At 39.3% G+C, this 19,259-nt stretch overlaps 1 protein-coding gene and 1 pseudogene across 4 annotated transcripts; both read right to left on the reverse strand.

The window, feature by feature from the left end:
- Window positions 1-1,459: 1,459 nt before the first annotated feature.
- On the reverse strand, window positions 1,460-19,238 carry MGME1 (mitochondrial genome maintenance exonuclease 1). 4 transcript variants are annotated; one of them, XM_025932254.2, is made up of 5 exons: window positions 18,984-19,238; window positions 17,756-18,335; window positions 13,308-13,524; window positions 3,232-3,364; window positions 1,460-2,840 (listed from the first exon to the last, which is right to left on the reverse strand). In XM_025932254.2, exons 2-5 carry the CDS (start codon window positions 18,267-18,269, stop codon window positions 2,679-2,681), a joined length of 1,026 nt encoding a protein of 341 aa, XP_025788039.1. In that variant the 5' UTR covers window positions 18,270-18,335; window positions 18,984-19,238; the 3' UTR covers window positions 1,460-2,678. The 4 variants fall into 4 exon arrangements, with proteins under 4 accessions (XP_025788039.1, XP_086557747.1, XP_086557748.1 ...); XM_086701621.1 differs by having other exon boundaries at window positions 17,756-18,338; XM_086701622.1 differs by lacking the exon at window positions 18,984-19,238 and adding an exon at window positions 18,670-18,964.
- LOC112869004 (DPY30 domain-containing protein 1 pseudogene) lies at window positions 6,731-11,342 on the reverse strand (annotated as a pseudogene).
- Window positions 19,239-19,259: the final 21 nt, after the last annotated feature.

Raw genomic sequence — 19,259 nt, forward strand, 5'->3', positions numbered from 1 at the left:
AATTGGTTTTTAGTGCCAGCATGGACCTTTTGTCAGCAGCTGAGTGCACTAAGAATGTAAATTATGGAGGAGAAGGCTATGTGGGTAGCTTTGAACCTAATGGATTGTCTCAAAGCCGAAGACTGTAATACTGTGTCCTGTACTGTAAGGAAGCCTCCTCACAAAAGCAATTTATACCTCCTTTTAAAAATATTTTAAGCATCCTCAATCAGAGAATCCCTCATCACAAATCTTGTTTCATTTCACTGGAGTTAAATATGCCCTATCACTTAGGGGAACAAGTGGTATCCACAGTTCAGTAACATACATAGTAATTTTTTTTTTTAAGTTTATTTATTTTGAGAGAGAGAGAGCATGCGCGGGTAGTGGAGGGGCAGAGAGAGGGGGAGAGAATCCCAAGCAAGGCTCCACTCTGTTAAGTGCGGAGCCTAACGCTGGACTCAAAGTCACAAACGGTGAAATCATGACCTGAGCCAAAATCAAGAGTTGGGTGTATAACCGACTGAGCCACCCAGGTGCCCCCATAGATGGTAATTCTTGAAAAATTATCTAGTTAAGAAACGCAGATTTGGCTTTCTCCTCCTATGTGTTAGTGGGGAAAACAACTTTTCATTGACATTTCCCTCTCAAGAGGACTGCGACTTCTTGAAGTAGTGACATCTGAGGAATATTAGGATTGTAGTGAGGAACTGGTGTGTCCCTGGGTCTTTCAGGGAAGCCTGCCCAGGGATCAACCTTCATTGTTCTCATAGAACCGTCTGCCTGGTCAGACTCTGAGTCTTTCATGGAACTCTTCGTGCCATTAGCTCGGGAGATTCTTGATGCAAAGTGACAGGTCCAAGGTGCGTTTATAGTAACCCAAGAGAACTGTATTAAAATGAAGTCTTGCTGGGCCCTGGTCTCACAGTGTGGCAAAATCTGTTACAACTTTTAATTATCTCACTTGATTTTTCATTTTGGAAATGACAGGCTACATGAATATCTGCTGCTTGGAAAGAATGCAGAGGTGTGTATACGAGTCAGTGAAAGGTCTCCCTCAACCCTCCTCTCTCCTACCTGAACCTTACTTTCCTTGCCAGGTGACCATGGTGGACAGCACCTCCTTCTTGTGTGCACTCACAGAGAACACATACCAAAGCTACTGAGCCAGTAGCAAACATGTGAATTCTGGGTGCGCCCGGGTGACTCAAGTCAGTTAAGCGTCCAGCCCTTGACTTCGGCTCAGGTCATGATCTTGCAGTTTGTGAGTTCGGGCCCTGGCTCTGCGCTGACAGTGCGGAGCCTGCTTGGGATTCCCTCTCTCCTCTCTCTACCCCTTTCGTGCTCTCTCAAAATAAATAATTAAACCTAAAAAAAATTGTGATTTCTGAACTTCTAAAACCAAATCTAAACAATTTCCAGGTTTATGAAATTACTCTAGAAACACACAAATCTAAATAAAAAGAAACAGAAACAAAAGTTTCATTACTCACATCTTGTATTTTATTTCTTACAATTAACAGCTAAGAAAAAAGTGATTTTGGCACCCTATTATTTTAAGACCACAGCTGTCACTCAAATGCTAACCCATCCCATAAAACAGGGAACCTTCCCCCAAAGCTACACTGGCCATTTATTCAAGTTTCCTGATCCCAGTGACAACTAATAATTTTTATTACTTATCAAACACAGAAAAATTAGATTATTGTTCTCCCTAGCTGAAAAATCTCACAAATGATACTTTTTCTCTGTGCACATGGTTCACTGACTCAAACCAGGATAAAGCTACTAAAATATCTATAGTTACGCATCTCAGACTGGGGTCTGGATACCTGTGGGAGTTATTTAGTGTATGCTAGGGGGGACTGGCAATGATGCTCCATCTTCCCAGAGAGCAATGCTTATTTGAGGCTAAGGACTCACATATTTATTTTCCAAAAAAGTTAAAAGGAAGCTTTTTTTCCCCAAATGAAATATATAGAAAACTTCAGGGGCGCCTGGGTGGCTCAGTCAGTTGAGCGTCCGACTTTGGCTCAGGTCATGATCTCATTGTTCGTGGGTTTGAGCCCTGTGTCAGGCTCTGTGCTGACAGCTCAGAGCCTGGAACCTGCTTCAGATTCTGTGTCTCCCTCTCTCTGCCCCTTCCCTGCTCATGCTCTGTCTCTGTCTTAAAAATAAATTAAAAAAAAAAAAAAAAAAGAAAATAAAACTTCAATATATAAAACCAGTTTTAGGAGGCTGCACTGGCAGTAGGAGTTGGCTGATGCAAGTTCCCCCCACCCCACACATAGCCTGGGGGCGTGTGGCCCCTTCCCTCCCAGGGTACCCTGAGGGAACTTCTTGCACACCAAGCCTCACCCTCTCCAATCTCAATTCAAAGACTGGGCATCCTCCTTGGGATAACAGAAAGTTTGCTGGGGGAGTCCAAGGGACACCAATGCTGTGTGAGTCCTGCTTGCCCTTTTCCAGGTAAGTGACAGACCTTACTTCCTTGTGCTTTTTTTTTTATATGCTCAAGTCCAACCTTTAAAATCTAAACTCTTCTGGCTTTTCAATCTTTTTGGCTGTACTACATTTCAACAAATACTTCCACTTGTATAATGAAGCTCTTAGATCCTGTCACATCTCTACAGTAAATAACAATATATCTTCCCAAACTGTGAGGAACTACTCAATGTTCCCAAACAGTGTCCTGTCCTCTAATCTGGTTTCTGAATATTCTGGTTCTTTTCCTTCTTCGTATATTCTTCTAGTCGAAGAAGCCACTTGGCCCAGTACTGGGAACAGAGCTCAGTGTCCATGAAATGGGGGTGAGCAGGGGATCCATCCTTGTAGGCAACCACAATTAAGCCACACTGAACCTAGGAAGAAACACAGGGCAGTTCCAGTATTTATACGGTAGGGCCAGAGTTGATGTTCATTTCCGTCTTGCTTCAGGGCAAACTCAGAACAAAACAATCTACAATAATACAATATACAATAATATCTCCTAATGGTTTTTGATGAAAGATTGTATCAGGATACATAAGAACACAAAGATGACAAATAAGATATCCAAGAATGGACTGTAAACACTAAAGCACTATTAGCAATGACAGCTCAGGAACAGAGGGAAGTGCTTCTTAAGGTGGTAAAAGGACAAGGAATGGAGTAAACAGTGGGACACAAACAGAATAAAAATCATAAGGAGTTAAATGGCCATACATAAGCATTGACCAAGGCTTTACATAAGCAGAGGTGCAGTGTCCTGACCTGAAAGCTGTAGTTGGCATCATTATTTATGGCACCAACATAGGCCACAACCTGCAGCGGGTTGTCAAACGTATTTCGGATATAAGGTTTTGGTTTCTCCGATGTCTTCCAATCAATCACACACAGCTTGCCCCTAAAGAGAAACCAAAGGAAGTCTTAGTAGGTAACCGTCCAAACTGAGAAACCCTAATAGGTTAAGCCTTTTCTCAGGTATAGTTTATTATCACTCAATGACTTCTCCCCACTTTTCTTTAAAAAAAAAATTTTTGGGGCGCCTGGGTGGCGCAGTCGGTTAAGCGTCCGACTTCAGCCAGGTCACGATCTCGCGGTCCGTGAGTTCGAGCCCCGCGTCGGGCTCTGGGCGGATGGCTCAGAGCCTGGAGCCTGTTTCCGATTCTGTGTCTCCCTCTCTCTCTGCCCCTCCCCTGTTCATGCTCTGTCTCTCTCTGTCCCCCCCCAAAAAAAAAAATAAATAAAAAAAAAATAAAAAAAAAAATAAAAAAAAAATAAATAAACGTCAAAACCAGCGGTCCAAACGGAGATGTTGTACAAAGTATGCATGTTACGTACCTGTGACCATAGCTCTAGAGTTACAACCTATGCAATGTATTTATAAGTCAGCCTAGAGTAGCACTGTCTAAATGAAATAAAATGCAAGCTACGTGTTATTTCAAATTTTCTAGTAGTTACATCAAAAAAGAAAAAAGGAAACAGGTGAAATTTTAATGTTTTATTTAACCCAACATACCCCAAATTTGATCATTTCATTATGTAATATGAAAAAAATTATTAATGGGATACCATACCTTCTTTTTTGTACCAAGTCACTGAAACCTACTTTGCCCATTTACAGCATACCTCAGCTGAGATTGGCCACACTAAGTATTTAAAGGCCGTATGTAGCTAGTGGGTATTCTCTTAGATAGTGCAGGTCTAGAGGTAGTTTTACTATTTCTGTCAAACTTTGTAATATTACAAAACAATTATAATCTATGCAAATGAAGAGAGGGCCCCAGTAACCCCAGAACCTCAGTTCTCAACCTGGAGCAAATCAAAATACCCTAAAATAAAGATTTCTGATATGGACCACTGTCTCTTGCAAAACATACTTCATACTATAACTTGCAGAACTTAATAATGTGGAAAAGATTTTTAGTAGTATAACTCCAAATTAAAACTGAACAAAGACAGTTCATAACAAATGAAAAGATGTTCAGTCTAACCTAAGTGAAATGCAGACTGAAATTATGAGATACGATGTTAATAAATTATATCTAACACTGTGTCATTAAAACTGTGCAGAAATAAGCACACCTTCATCTGGGAAAACTTACAATGCACATACCCTTTAACATAGCAATTTCCTTTTTAGGTACCTGCTGGAGAGAATGGTTTGATACCCTGGGGATAAATGCCTGGGAAAATGTCATAAAAGTGACAAATGCCTGGAAAATTTAAGTATTCATATCCAGGCCTACTTCAGACTAACTGTATAGATCATCCACCAGAACAAACCAGCAAATGAACCTGTGCGCCTGCCTGGAGAAACTCTCACAACAGTATACAAGGAGACACGCTCACTGCTGCAGTTCGTGATTGTGAAAAACTAGAAATTACCTGAATTTCCCCAACAGGGAAATGGATGTGGTTCATTAGTAAAAAGGAATACCAAATAAGTTAAAAACAGAGAACAAGATCAAAATAATCATGCTAACAGTTACTGAGTAGATAGTATTCATTTTAAGTACTATACAGAGAATGTCTCATTTAGTCTCTATAACAACTCTATGAGGTAGATCCTATCTTTTGTCTTATTCTATTTTTTTAAGTAGGCTCCATGCTGGGTGTGGAGCCCAACACCGGTCTTGAACACACAACCCTGAGATCAAGACCTGAACTGAGATCAAGAGTTGGACGCTAAACCAACTGAGCCACCCGGCGCCTGTCTTATTTTACAGATGAACAAATTGAAGTACAGAGAGCCTAAGTAACTAGCCTAACGTTAAGATGAAAAGCCAGAAATGAAACCCAGCCAGCCTGGCTCTCGACCCTCGTATCTTACCAGCTTTGCGATAAGACATATCCAGAAGCTTCTCTGTATTGTGACTATTACAGACATGTATGTAACAATACACAGTGGTGTTTATATGCAGAGTAGACTGGCAGTGTACCTGTGCATGCATTATACAGTGTTGTGGGTGTGTTAAATAATATAGGAAGTAGCCTAGAAGGACACAGTAGCAAACTTATCACAGTGATTGTCCTTGGCCAGGGGTCTATGAGAGGAGATAAGAGGGTTATAGGTGATGCGAGCTTAATTTATGTTATATTTTAAAAAAATTGGAAGCAGATGTGATGAAGTGTTAATAACTGCTAATTCTGAGTGGTGGAAAATTATTAAAAGAGAAAAGGATGTTGCAGATCATATAAACTGTAATAAGGATCTCTAGAATGTTTTCAGAATGAAAAAAGCAGGGTTTGGCACTGTTAGTAAGTGGGGGTGGGGACCAATGATAGTGCATGCAGTCATAAAAATATCTCAGGATCACAAGAACTTTTAACCAAAGGTTAAAACCAGGATGGGGGTAGAGGATTCTAGGAGGATGGAAGAATAGGACACACCAGAAATCTGTAGGCCCACCTTGACAACAATTGCAATGGCAGAATCTGTCTGATCCAATTATTGGAAATCCAGAGGCTACTGAAGGCTTGGATGGTAAACTGTGGTTAATTTTGGTCAATTTCAGCTCTTAGCAGCTACCCATCCCCCTCCTCCTCATGAGGCAGGCAGCTGTGCACACGATCCTGGAGCAGGGTGTACATGGCTCGTGGGAATGGGAGGGGACACAAAGGACCCCTTCTCCGTGTTGATGTGTTATCAACACCGACTGCAGTTTCTGTTCACAGAGGTGTAGACAAGAGGAGGGTAGCTATTTTTATTGCAACTCCACCCACTGCTGCAAGCCCCTCTCCTTCCACCTGCCTGACTTCCTGGGGATTTAAAGGGCCAACGCACATTTTTTCCACCCCTTCATTTTTCTTTTTTCCTTTTTGGGAATTAGATGCTAAAGACTACAACATCCAAAAGCAACTGCATATATGCGGAAAATTAAAAAGTGACAGTAACTGTGCATGTCCAGGGAGAGGCACAGGCTCAGAAAAGACCTGAGAAGACCTTAAGTTTATACCTCAGACTGATCCTTAGGAAAGAACCTACAACACCACCCCCAATAAAAACAATGAACAAAATCTGGCAAACCCAGGGGTAGAGGGAGAACCTGATTTCCAGAATTACATACTAGATTCAAATGCCCAGTTTTCAATAAAAAAAGTCACAAAGCATACAAAGAAACAGGAAAGTATGGCCCATTCAAAGAGGAAAAAAAGAAATCAACATAAATTGTCCCTGAAAAAGATGTGATAGCAGATCTAGCCAAAGACCTTTTTGGTCTTAAAGATGCTCAAAAACTTCAATAAAGGTAAATACACGGGCAATTATAAAAGCAAGTATTACTGTAACAATGGTTTGTAACTCCACTTTGTTTTCTACAGTTTAAAACAAAAAACTTGAAGCAAGCAGACAAACTTATTCTTCTCAGGTTGGTTGATCATACAAATCTTGATCAACATTTAATGAAACATCAGATAGCATTGGCTCATCATGTTCTTCCACTCTGCTCAAGTGAGGTGTCCCATACAGATCATTAATTTCAACTTGTGTTTTCCGGGTCGGCTGCTGTATCTATCCTCTGAATGTGAAACATCTTCACTCTTATTTTCTATACACATTCTCATCTCCTTCTCTAATTGTTCTTGAGCTCTCTACAGTTCTCCTGTTCATTTTCTTGCATTTCCAACTCCAGCTGAACTATCAGCTATTGCTGCTGAAACATGAGCTCCTTTTACTTAAGTCTCTCCCCCACTTCAGGCTCCATTGGAGCTAGTTCTCATTCATGCTCCAAGCCGGCCATTTTCTTTTGTCTCAGCTGCTCCATGGTTACATTTTCCTTACACCTGTAAATCCCAATACTACATGTTGTATTGGATCCACTAGGCAAATTCTTGCCACTTCTACTGGACCCCGAGTTAGACATGTTCCAAGGTACTTTTGATGGTATGTTGACTCCCTCTCTAACTCTTAACCTTAACCCGCCAACCGCACATATATAAAGACAATTTTGTGATATCAACAACTGAAAGGGTTAGGGACAGAGCTGTCAAAGGAGCATAGTCTGTGTATGCCAGTGAAGTTAAATTGGTATAAATTCAAATCAAAGCACTATAACTGGGATGTTAAATGTAATCCCCATGGTAATCAAAAGGAAGATAGCTATAGAATATACACAAAAGGAAATGAGAAAGGATTTGAAATGTTTCATTACAAAAAAGGAAATAAAACACAAAAGAAGACTGTAACATACAGGAAATGAGACCAAAAAGCTATAATGCATGTAAAAAATAAATAACAAAATGAAAGAAGTTCCTCCTTGTAACTATTTTTTTTTTAATGTTTACCTATTTATTTTTGGAGAGAATCCCAAGTAGGCTCCATGCTATCAGCACATAGCTAGACGCAGGGCTTGATCTCATGAACTGTGAGATCATGACCTGAGCCGAAAATCAAGAGTCAGATGCTTAACTGCCTGAGCCACCCAGGTGCCCCATTTACATTTGGCAGAATGGATAAAACATATGATTCCACTATATGTTGTCTACAAGAGATTCACAGTATAACCAAAGATACAAATAGGCTGATTGTGAAAAGACAGAAAAAGATATTCCATGCACATAATAACTGAAAAAGAGCAAAGGTGGCTCTAAAACCAGACAAAACAGTCTTTAATAAAAGGTTCAATACATCAAGATATAACAATTATAAACATTTATGCATCAAGTAACAGACTAACAAAATATATGAAGGAAAAACTGAAAAAAGTTGAAGGGAGAAATACATTTCTTTCTTTCTTTCTTAAGTTTTATTTATTTAAAAAATCTCCATACCCAACATGGGGCTTGAACTCTGACTCTGAGATCAAGAGTCGCATGCTCTTCTGACTGAGCTAGCCAGGTGCCCCAAAAACAGTTCTATAATAATAGTTGGAGACTTCAATATCTATTTTCAATAATGGGTAGAACCAGACAGAAGGTAAGTAAGGAAATAAAGGACTTAAAACAACACAATAAACCAACTAGATTAACAGACATATAGCACTTGCTCCCCAACAACTGAATATGTATCTTTTCAAGCACACACAGGAATTTTCCAGGACAAACCATATGTTAGGCCATAAAGAATAAGTCTCAATATATTTAAAAAGATGCCATACAAAGTATCTTCTCTAATCACAAGATGAAGTTAGAAATCAATAACAGAAGTAAAACTTGAAAAAAAGTCACAAATTTGTGGAAATTAACACAATCAGCCAAAGAAAAAAAATCACAGGGGAAATTAGAAGATACTTAGAAATGAATAAAAATGAAAATACAGCATACCAAAACTTAAAGAACACCATTCTTTTAATACTGTAACAGTATTACAGAAGAAGTATATAGCAATAAATACATTAAAAAATAGGAGAATTAAATCAATATCTTAACCTTACAACTTAAGGAACCAAAAAACGAAAATGTACACCCGAAGCTTATAGAAGGAAATAAGAGATTTAAGATAATTGAAATACAGAATGGAAAAACAATAGAAAAAAAAAATCACTGAAACTAAACATTGGTTTTTTGAAAAGATGAACAAAATTGACAAACTTTTAGCTAGATGGATTAGAAAAAAAGAAAGACTCAAATTCCATAAATCAGAAATGAAATTGGTGACATTACTACTACTTGAGAAATAAAAAGAAGAGTACTATGAAAAATCATATGCAAACAAGTTGGATGAACTAGATGAAATAAATAAATTCCTAGAAACATAAAACCTACTAGGACTAAGTCATGAAGAAACAGAGTATCTGAATAGCTCTATAATTAGTAAGGAGATTTCATCAGTAATCAAAAATCTACTAGCAAATAAAAGCTCTAGACCTGATGACTTTATGGGTGAATTCCACCAAACATTTACATAACTAATACCAATACCAACAATTTTCCCCAAAAATTGAAAAGTAGGGAACTCTTCTTGACTCACTTTATGAATCCAGCATTACTGTGATACCAAAGCCAGACAAAGACACTGACTGCAGAACAATAATCCTTATGAGGGGTGCCTGGGTGGCTCAGTTGGTTAAGCATCTGACTTTGGCTCAGGTCATGATCTCGTGGTTCGGTTTGTGAGTTCAAGCCCCACACCAGGCTCTCTGTTGTAGCTTTGGATCCTTTGTCTCCCCAGTCTCTGCCCTTCCCCCACCCTCTCTCTCAAAAATAAATAAATATTACAAAAAAATAATCCTTACGAACACTGATGCAAAAATCCTCAACAAAATACTAGTAAACCAAATTCAGCAACATACTAAAAGGATTATACACAATGACAAAGTGGGCTTTATTCCTGGAATGCAAAAATGATTCAACACAATGAAAATTAACCAGCGTAATATACCTTAACAGAATGAGGAAAACTACATAATTACCTTAATTGATGAAGAAAAAGCATTTGACAAAATTAAATATCCTTTAATGAAAAAAATACTCAACAAGCTAGGGATAGAAAAAAACTACCTCAACATAGTAAAGGCCATATATGAAAAACCCACAGTAAACATCATACTCAATGGTAAAAGACTGGAAAGTTTTCCTCTAAGATCAGGAACAAGGCACGGCTGTCTGCATTCACCATTTCTATTTAACAGCATCTGGATATTCAAGCCAAAGCAAGTAGGCAAGACAAAGAAATAAAAAGCATCCAAACTGATGGGGCGCCTGGGTGGCTCAGTCGGCTGAGCGTCCGACTTCGGCTCAGGTCATGATCTCATGGCTCGTGGGTTCGAGCCTCATGTCGGACTCTGTGCTGACAGCTTGGAGCCTGGAGCCTAGAGCCTGCTTCGGATTCTGTGTCTCCCTCTGTCTCTGCCCCTCCCCCACTCGTGCCACGTCTCTCTCAAAATAAATCAACCTTAAAAATCTTAAAAAAAAAAAAAAAAAAAGCATCTAAACTGGAAAGGAAGTAAAATTATCTCTGTTTGCAGTTGACATGATCTTTTATATTAAAAATTCTAGGAGCGCCTGGGTGGCTAAGTTGGCTACGCATCCGCTTCTTGATTTTGGCTCAGGATGTGATCTTGCAGCTGTGGGATTGAGCCCCATGTCAGGCTCCGCACTGAGGGTGAGGCCTGCTTGGGATTCTCACTCTCTCTCTCTCTCTCTCTGCCCCTCCCCTGCTCATGCATGCACTCTTTCTCTCTCTCTCTCTCAAAATAAATAAAAATAAGCTTAAACAAAAAAACTCTATAAAGAATTGACACAAAAACTGGTAGGACTATATAAATAAATTCAGCAAAGTAGCAGATACAAAGCCAACACAGAAAAGTCAGGAGCATTTCTATACGTAAACAATGAACAATCTGGAAAGAAAATTACAAAATAATTCCATTTATAATAACATCAAAATGTATAAAATACTTGAGAATTAACCCATGAGACTAAAGACTTCTACAATGAAAACTACAAATCATTGCTGAAAGAAATTAAAGGCATAAATGGTAACAGACACCATGTTCATGGATTAGAAGATTTGATATTGTTCAGATGTTCATACTACCCAACGTGATACACAAATTTAATATAATCTCTATAAAAATCTCAACAACAATTTTTGCACAAATAGAAAAACCCATCCTAAAATCCATATGGAATCTCAAGGGACTCTGAACAGCCAAAACAACCTTGAAAAAGAAAACTGGAGGACCCATACTTGATTTCAAAACTTACTACAAAGCTATAATAACTAAAATAGTGTGGTGCTGGTATAAAGACAGATATATATACCAATAGAAATGAATAGACAGCCCAGAAATAAACCCTCACCACACACAGTCACATGATTTTGGACAATGGTATCAAGTTTATTCAATGCGGAAATGGCAGTCTTTTCAACAAATGGCCCTGAAGAGTGTGGCTATCCACATGCAAAAGAATGAAGTTGGACTCCTACCTAACCCCATATACAAAAATTAACTCAAAATGGATCCATGAACTAAAGGTAAGACTTAAAACTACATAAAACCCTTAGAAGAAAACACAAGGCCCAAGTTTAATGACACTGGATTTGGCAATGATTTAATGGATGTGACACCAAAGGCACAGGCAACAAAAGAAAAAATACAGGAAAATTTTTTAAAAATTGTGCATCAAAGGATAAAGATAAGTCAGTCACAAAAAGACAAATACTTTGATTCTACCTACATAAGGTACTTAACAGTAGTCAATCAAATTCATAGAGACTGAAAGTAGAATGGTGGTTGCCAGAGGCTGGAAATAGAGGAGATTACAATGATTACTTTAACGGGCCCAGGATTTCAGTTTTATAAGATGAAACGTCCTGGAGATGGGTGGTATTGATGGTTGTACAACATTATGAATGTATGTAATAATACTCAACTGTATACTTAAAAATGGTGAATTTTATGGTAAATGTTATGTTATATATACTTTACCACATTAAAGACCTTTTTTAAAAGAAAAAGTGGGTGGGGCGCCTGGGTGGCACAGTCGGTTAAGCGTCCGACTTCAGCCAGGTCACGATCTCGCGGTCCGTGAGTTCGAGCCCCGCGTCGGGCTCTGGGCTGATGGCTCGGAGCCTGGAGCCTGTTTCCGATTCTGTGTCTCCCTCTCTCTCTGCCCCTCCCCCGTTCATGCTCTGTCTCTCTCTGTCCCAAAAAATAAATAAAAAACATTGAAAAAAAAAAAAAAAAAATTTAAAAGAAAAAGTGGGGATGGGAAATTTACTTTTAATAGCTTGGATTAACCAAATGCATATATTACCTATTAAGAAGTGTTTTTAAAATTTCTGAAAACTTAATTTTCAGAAACGTTCAATGTTCATATTCTTAACGTTGATGCTTTTCACTTAAAGAGCAGAAAACAAACGTCAGCACTGTGTACAGCGCGGTTAAGCATTTGGCGTCATGAACTTCTTATAGGCCTTGGGTAGAACTGATCGAACGGCGGCCTTGGTTAATCTAAAGGGCAGCTAAAAATAGCTTATTAAATTTCTAGGCACATAGGCCTCCTCACAGATACAAAGCAGCTAAGGCACAAAACTGTTTGGTTGCCTAAACAGTTTCCAGACTTAATGAATGCTCTGTCAATTTTTTTTTAATTCAAATTTTAACTAGAATTCCAAGAGTTATACTCACAGGTTTTTCCCTATCTTTGTGTATTGCATCCTTTTTTTGGAATAGGGATATCTGCAGGTTATATCTCCCGTTGGAATATGGAATAAGTGGGAAAAACAGTAACAGAGCAGCAATTTAAAAACCACAGGAAGCTTTAGGAAGCTCAGAGTTCCTATCTATGTCAAACACTGCCTGGAAGCCAGGAAGAGTTAATTTTCAGGGCCAATAGATAAAGGTGCTATTTTTAGGGGAATGGGGAAACAGAATGCAGGAATCAAATTGGATGTTGCAGCTGGTAGTTTGCTTGGGCTTAGGGGAGGCGGAACATGCTGGATATTGAAAACTTATACCTTTTCTCCAGCAAATACGTTGATTTTGGAACACAGATTTACAAGAATTAGGAGGCTCTTCCTCCTATATCTGTCCTTACTTCCTACCCCATACCCAATTCTTTTTTTTTTTTTAATTTTTAATTTTATTAGAGAGAGAGACAGAGGAAGAGAATCTCAAGCAGGCTCTGTGCAAAGCATGGAGCCTAACACAGGACTTGATTTCATGACCCTGAAATCATGACCTGAGCTGAATTCAAGAGTTGGATATTCAACTGACTTAGCCACCCAGGCGCCCCCTGCCCCCAGTTCTTTTACGTATCATATAGCTTTTGACTTCACAAGACTACACCTTGGAGCAGGAATTCAGAGGAAGAAACAGTATTTGATAGGCATCATCAGTTCCACCCTGTGTTAATTTATCTCCACACTTCGATGGAAAAAAAAAAAATCTAATACTTACTGATACTCAGCCACACAGTCCAGCAGACCTACATACTTTAAGGTCTCATGTTGAACAGCACTTTCAAGAGCTCGCACTCCACTGACATCTTTCAGAATATGCTGGACACTTTCGACATATCCAGATTCAAGATTCTCATCTCTCTCTTTCAAGTCTCCTTGGGGTGAAAGTATGCTTTCCAAGGCTTTATGGAACCGTTTCCCTTGTAAAAATATGTCTGAAAAGAAAATCGGGAAAAAGAAAAATAAGAACAAAGCTAGTACTAAAAGACAAATGCCTTAAAACTTGTGAACAGTAAAATTAGAAATTACATAAAGTACCTTTAAAGTGACAATCCCTAAAACACACATTTCAGCCTCTTGTGAAACCTGAGAATCGCGCTTTGAAAACCAAAGGGACTGAAATAGCTTGAACAATAAAATTCATTAAAATAAAGAATTTCTAGGATTAGGCCAAAGCTACAATTGAAGATCTGGGGGCAATAGGACCACACCTAGTTTAGGGTACTGTGAATTTAAGTATCCATTAGTGTAACTTAACTGGTTGTGATAACTAATTATTGGAAATTTAAGGAACTTTGCTCCTGTTCACAATTCTTTTTACAATCAACACTTAATGAATACAGGTGGGGGAATCCTTTTACTAAGGCTTAATGAATGGCAAGGAATGAAAATCAAGGCATATACAAATTAAAAACAACAAATTGGATGTTTTGGAACTTGGGGGTGAGGAGAAGAAATATGTAACACTCTTCTGCATTTTTTTTAGGGCAAGAAGAGCCTAATTTTTTTCCTCATATGCTTAAAAAAATTTGACCTATAGTTGCCATACGTTATATTCATTTCAGGCATACAACATAATGACTTGATATCTGCATATCCTCATACGCTTTCAAGAAAAGAAAACCAAACATATTTAACAAACCCAAGAAGTTCTATGTATTCACTTGACTCTTGATAAGGGAAGGAGACAAAGAAAAGGCATTGTGCTAAGCAGTGGCCTTGGCACTTTCAAAATATTATTTAACTTTCAAACACAACAGCCCAGCAAGAGAAGAATCATTACTCCCAGTTAATGAATGAAGCCTACATAGTGCTGTTAATTTGCCCCAAAGCAAAAAGGTGGACTAGCAGCTTGGCACCAGAGTCCATGTTCAATTCCAGTCTGTTATACAGCACAGTGAAGAAGGCAAAATCAGGGACCATCATTTAGATGTGCACAGGAGCAGAGTAAGAAATATACATGCTTGGAGACACCCATAGAAAATGAGGAAAACAATCTCATCCACTAAGGTAATAGCAAAACCATATTACATTTGTCAACTATTGTTTTACCAGGATTTTGAAAGGTCAGTTTTACCACTGACAAAAAAAATGGAATCACTTCTGGGGAATTACTTGGAGAGTTAAATGAAATTCAACTGAGAAACTGAGTTATTACACTCCAAATGTACTTGGCTCAATTGGACTTACTAGCATATGAAAGGCCTACAAGAAATTTAAGACAAATGGAATTAAAACCTAGGTAAGAGTATTCATCTATACATTAGCTTAATGAAAAACATAAACATGTTAAAAACAGGAAGAAAAAAATCCTACTTTATCAACTGCCAAGCAAATAAACTCATTCTCCACTGCAGACTTAACCCCTGGCTGGGTTCTTCACATAGAAGAGGCAACAAACATCAGAAGCTAGATTACATCCCTTAGATTGTAAGGCTCAGAAGTCAGCCAGTCAGAGAAAATTAATATGTAATTTCACTCATACATGGAACTTAAGAAACAGAACAGATAAACATAGGGGAAAGGAAAGAAAAATAAGAGAAAAGAGAAAGGCAAACCATAACAGACTTTTTTTTTTTTTTAATTTATTTTGAGGAGAGAGAGCAAACGAGCACGAGCAGAGCAGGGGCAGAAAGAGAATCCCAAGCAGGCTCTGCACCCGCAGCTCAGAGCCCAAGTTGGTGCTCGATCTCACCAACCATGAGATATGACCTGAGCTGAAATCAGGAGTTGGACACTTAACCAACTGAGCCACCCAGGTGCCCTGAGACTCTTAAATAGAGAACAAACTGAGGGTTGCTGGAGGGGTGTTGGGCTAAATGGGTGATGGGCATTGAGCAGCACACTTGTTGAGATGAGCACTTGGTGTTATACCTAAGCGATGAATCACTAAATTCTACTCCTGAAATCATTATTATAATCACTTCTCAGCCTTTTGGCTAAGATCTAGTATCTGAAATCATTATTATACACTATATGTTAACTTGGATTTAAATAAAATTAAAAATTTTTTAAAAAGAAAAAAGATTGTAAGGCTCAGAACATTAAATATGATTGAATTTGTCAAAGTAAAATTTAAAAGGCATACATTTACTGCAGAAAGCATCAAGTCAGAGTATTCATTCAGTAAATTAAAGGAATGAAAGAAAAAAAATCCATGAGTCTCCAAGATTCTGACTGATAGAACCAGCAGGATTAAAAACTCACTGTAGCAAAAAAAAATGAAGAAACCCATCTTTTCCACTATGATCAACACATATAAATCAAAGTCAAACTTTGTTATCCTTGGCAATCTTCAAAAGGTAAATTGATGCTTGAGAAACTGACCAAATGTTTGACAGAATGCCAGCTCTGGGCACTTCTCTATGCTCTAGCCTTTGGGAAGACCAGGTGGAAAGGAATTTATCAATACACTACTTAAAAACTGCCTCTCCTGACGCATTAATCAATTTAGCGGGTTAGGATATGCTCTTTTTCTTTCTTTTCTTCCTTTCTTTTTTATTGGTTGAGAGGATCAGGACACTAATCTTCATGTGATTGCCCCCTTGAGAAAACAAACAAAAAAAAGCAATCCCCCCCCTTTTGTTGTTGTTATTTTTTTGAGAGACAGAGTGCGAGTGGGGGAGGGTCAGAGAGAGAGAGGGAGACATAGAACCTGAAGCAGGCTCCACCTCTGAGCTGTCAGCACAGGGCCCGAACCCACAAACTGCAAGATCATGACCTGAGCTGAAGTCGGATGCTTAACTAACTGAGCCACCCAAACGCCCCGATTCTGTTTCTTAAAACTGATCCTGAGTTAACTGAGAAACACATCCGAGTAATAATCTAGATCAACAAAGTTGATTATACGTAAAACCACCATAGTTTTCTCTCTGCTTTGGGATGGTGGAGCTCGTTCACATTCCCAACAGAAATTCCTTTCCTTTATCAAGGAGGCCCCAGAGCACTTTTTTACTCTGCCAAGGACTACAAGTTCTAGGTTCCCACAAGTCCTAGCAGGTTTCTGCGTTTACTTTTCTGATTCAGTAATTCCAGGATTCCCACAGCTATGACATTCCAGATTTAAGGAAAATGAAAAACAACTTCCCATGTGGAAACAACGTCAATTCTAAATTCTTGTGGTACAAATAAAAAACTTAAGATGCCATTAAAAGATGTTTTTATGTTGCTTGTTTAGAAAACAAGAGAATAGTTTAGATGTTGTTACTTATTACCTAAAGGCGGGTGGCCCTTGCATAGATTCTCAGCACACAGCTGAGGAATGTTCTAAGAGATTAGGACCTTGACCATTTTTGCCATATGCAGGTACAACCTATATAAATACTTAACAGATGTGACCACATGTTTAATGTGATACCCACACACAGTTTTTTCTAAGGTGCTTAAAAACAAGTGCATTACTCCTAAAATTAAAAATGGAAGTGCTCTGTACCACCTACTAGGGGTACACATAACTGCTCTGGGAAGCATGGGCTAAGGAATGATCGATGTAAAACATAGCTCTAACAAAAAAAACAACTATATAATCTTGATGGGGACCAGAGAGTTCACCTGTGCCAATGGTCTTTCGTCTCACCTTGCTTTTGAATGGAACCTGTTTTTAAGGAAACTATTCTCCTCACTTGTCTAAGAAGTTAATAAGTTAGGAGTTGAATGCTAAAGTTTACTTATTTTCAATTACCAAACAAGAGCATCTATTATCTCAATTTGCCGAGATCTAAACAACAAATTATGTGTTCCAGCTTATTGCCAGTCTTTAAACTTACATGTCAAAGAGGAAAAGTAGAGCAAGGGGGTATTTCCTAGATTCTGAGTAGCATGCCTAGCAAAGTAGAATTGTTATCAGGTGACTGATTCCTTAATCACAGAAAACAGGCAACTCCAATACTCAAGTTTGTAGCTTATAAAACAAAATAATTTTCTACATAATTTGGTCAAATACTTGATCCCTGTGCTTCAGTTTCATCTGTGAAATGGGAATACTAGTATCTATGCTTCACAGGGCTGTCATGATTGAGTTAATATAGAGTGCTATTTAATGCTAATTATCATTTTAAAGTAGCGCCTCACTAGTTCAGGTCAAAAAATACTCTCATTCTTTTGATACCAGTGCTCTATTTTCTAGAAAACATAGTAACCATACAGAATCAGGATTGAGAAAATTACTTGAAGAATATTCTGCAAAGCCATCTTCTCCCAATTCCAGAATCATCCGCTGTTTCCACCTCTCCAAGTAGAAAATCTGTTCTGATGTCATGGTCTGTTGAAGGACCTTGGTCACACTTGGAATCGTGTTTCTTTGCAAAGGGATTCTCAAAGGAATTGTAGGAGTACTTGCTGCATTTGGTTTCATGCTTTTCTCTGGATTGAAGAGAGGACACCAGTTTCCTGGAACTTTTGCCGCCTCATCTTGCTTTGGGGGCTTACACTTACTCACAGGTCCATACAGTAAATTATCCTCCTCGAACAATGATTCTGGAGTCTGAGCAAGGCCTCTGGATGACAAGACAGACTGTACTAAATCAGAATACCTTCCTTGGTCCACTTCTTCATAAGGGTTCACTTTTTTCTTCCGGCTACAGGAATAAGAGGAAGTGGAGAAATCCACACGAGTCGTTGGTTCTACAGAAAACCCCTTTGAAGTTCTGAGCTGCCGGCAGATGGTCTGAAACGCCTTCATCTTTAGATGCTTTTTCACTTCCCTCTAGTCTACTTGCAATGTTAAGGGCCTTTTATTTTTGCACTCCTACTAAAAAGAAAAGTGGCATTAGATACCAAACGTATTAAATATTTAAACCAAAATGAAAGCCGTATTAGCATAAGGCATATCAAATTGTATTCCATTAAGCTTTTTCGACGTGTTTGGACAAAGCTATTTCCAAAGAAAGACTCTCTTTGCCAGGAAGGACAGTACTTGTTAAATGTGAAATGCTACAGCTTGGGGCAAGACGTCCCCGATATTCAATCATAAGAAACGGGACGCCTAGAAAGGGAGGTGTGTGTGAGACACACAAAAGCAACGCTCCAGCCCGTCCTACAGCGGCCACCATGGTCACGGTTAACCACTGATCCCTACATACCAGGCTCTCTGCTAGGTATTCCGGGCGGAGACTTCTCATTTAAGCCCTTACACGCTTTAAGGTGGGTACTACTGCGACACCGTTTTACAGACGTGGAAACTGAGCTTCTGAAGGGTCCCACCAGGTCCGAGCGGGTAAGCGGTGGTCAGCGGGGCCCACCAACGTGATCCCCAGAAGGCGGCCTCCGCCTCCGCCTCCGCCCTACGTGTGGAACCACGGGGTGGGGACTGGACGGCTGCGGCCCCTCGTGTGGAAATCGAATTTAAGGAAGAGAAGGCTTAAATAGAAGCCCAGCTCACGGCACCGGTATGTACCTCTGAAGCCACCACACTTCGCTGAACTTCCAAAGAGCCGACAACCACTCGGGACCCGTACTTTCCTCGATCCCGCGCTTGGATCTCGAGTTTGGCTCCGCCCAAGGGGCGGTGGTCCCGGCATGCACTGGGAAGCTCCTACTCCCGCAGCTAGCCCCTCCTTCACTGCCCTAGACACTCCCGCGATCCGTGGGGAATCCCTCCTCTCAGGCGTTAGCGCGGGCTCCTCCAAATCGCGCCCTTACGCTCTCACGATATCTTGTTACGTCACGGATG

Source organism: Puma concolor, chromosome A3 (assembly GCF_028749965.1).
Source record: "Puma concolor isolate L17-30 chromosome A3, mPumCon1.1.hap2, whole genome shotgun sequence".
NCBI lineage: Eukaryota > Metazoa > Chordata > Mammalia > Carnivora > Felidae > Puma > Puma concolor.

Bases quoted from the DNA above. Each gene is read 5' to 3' on its own strand.
- MGME1 (XM_025932254.2), bottom strand. From the start codon at position 18,269: ATGAAGGCGTTTCAGACCATCTGCCGGCAGCTCAGAACTTCAAAGGGG. The intron at 13,525-17,755 runs GTAATTTTCTCA...TTTTCTTTTCAG, and splicing joins CTTTGCAGAATATTCTTCAA to ACATATTTTTACAAGGGAAA. The intron at 2,841-3,231 runs GTCAGGACACTG...GTTTCTTCCTAG, and splicing joins ATGCCAACTACAGCTTTCAG to GTTCAGTGTGGCTTAATTGT.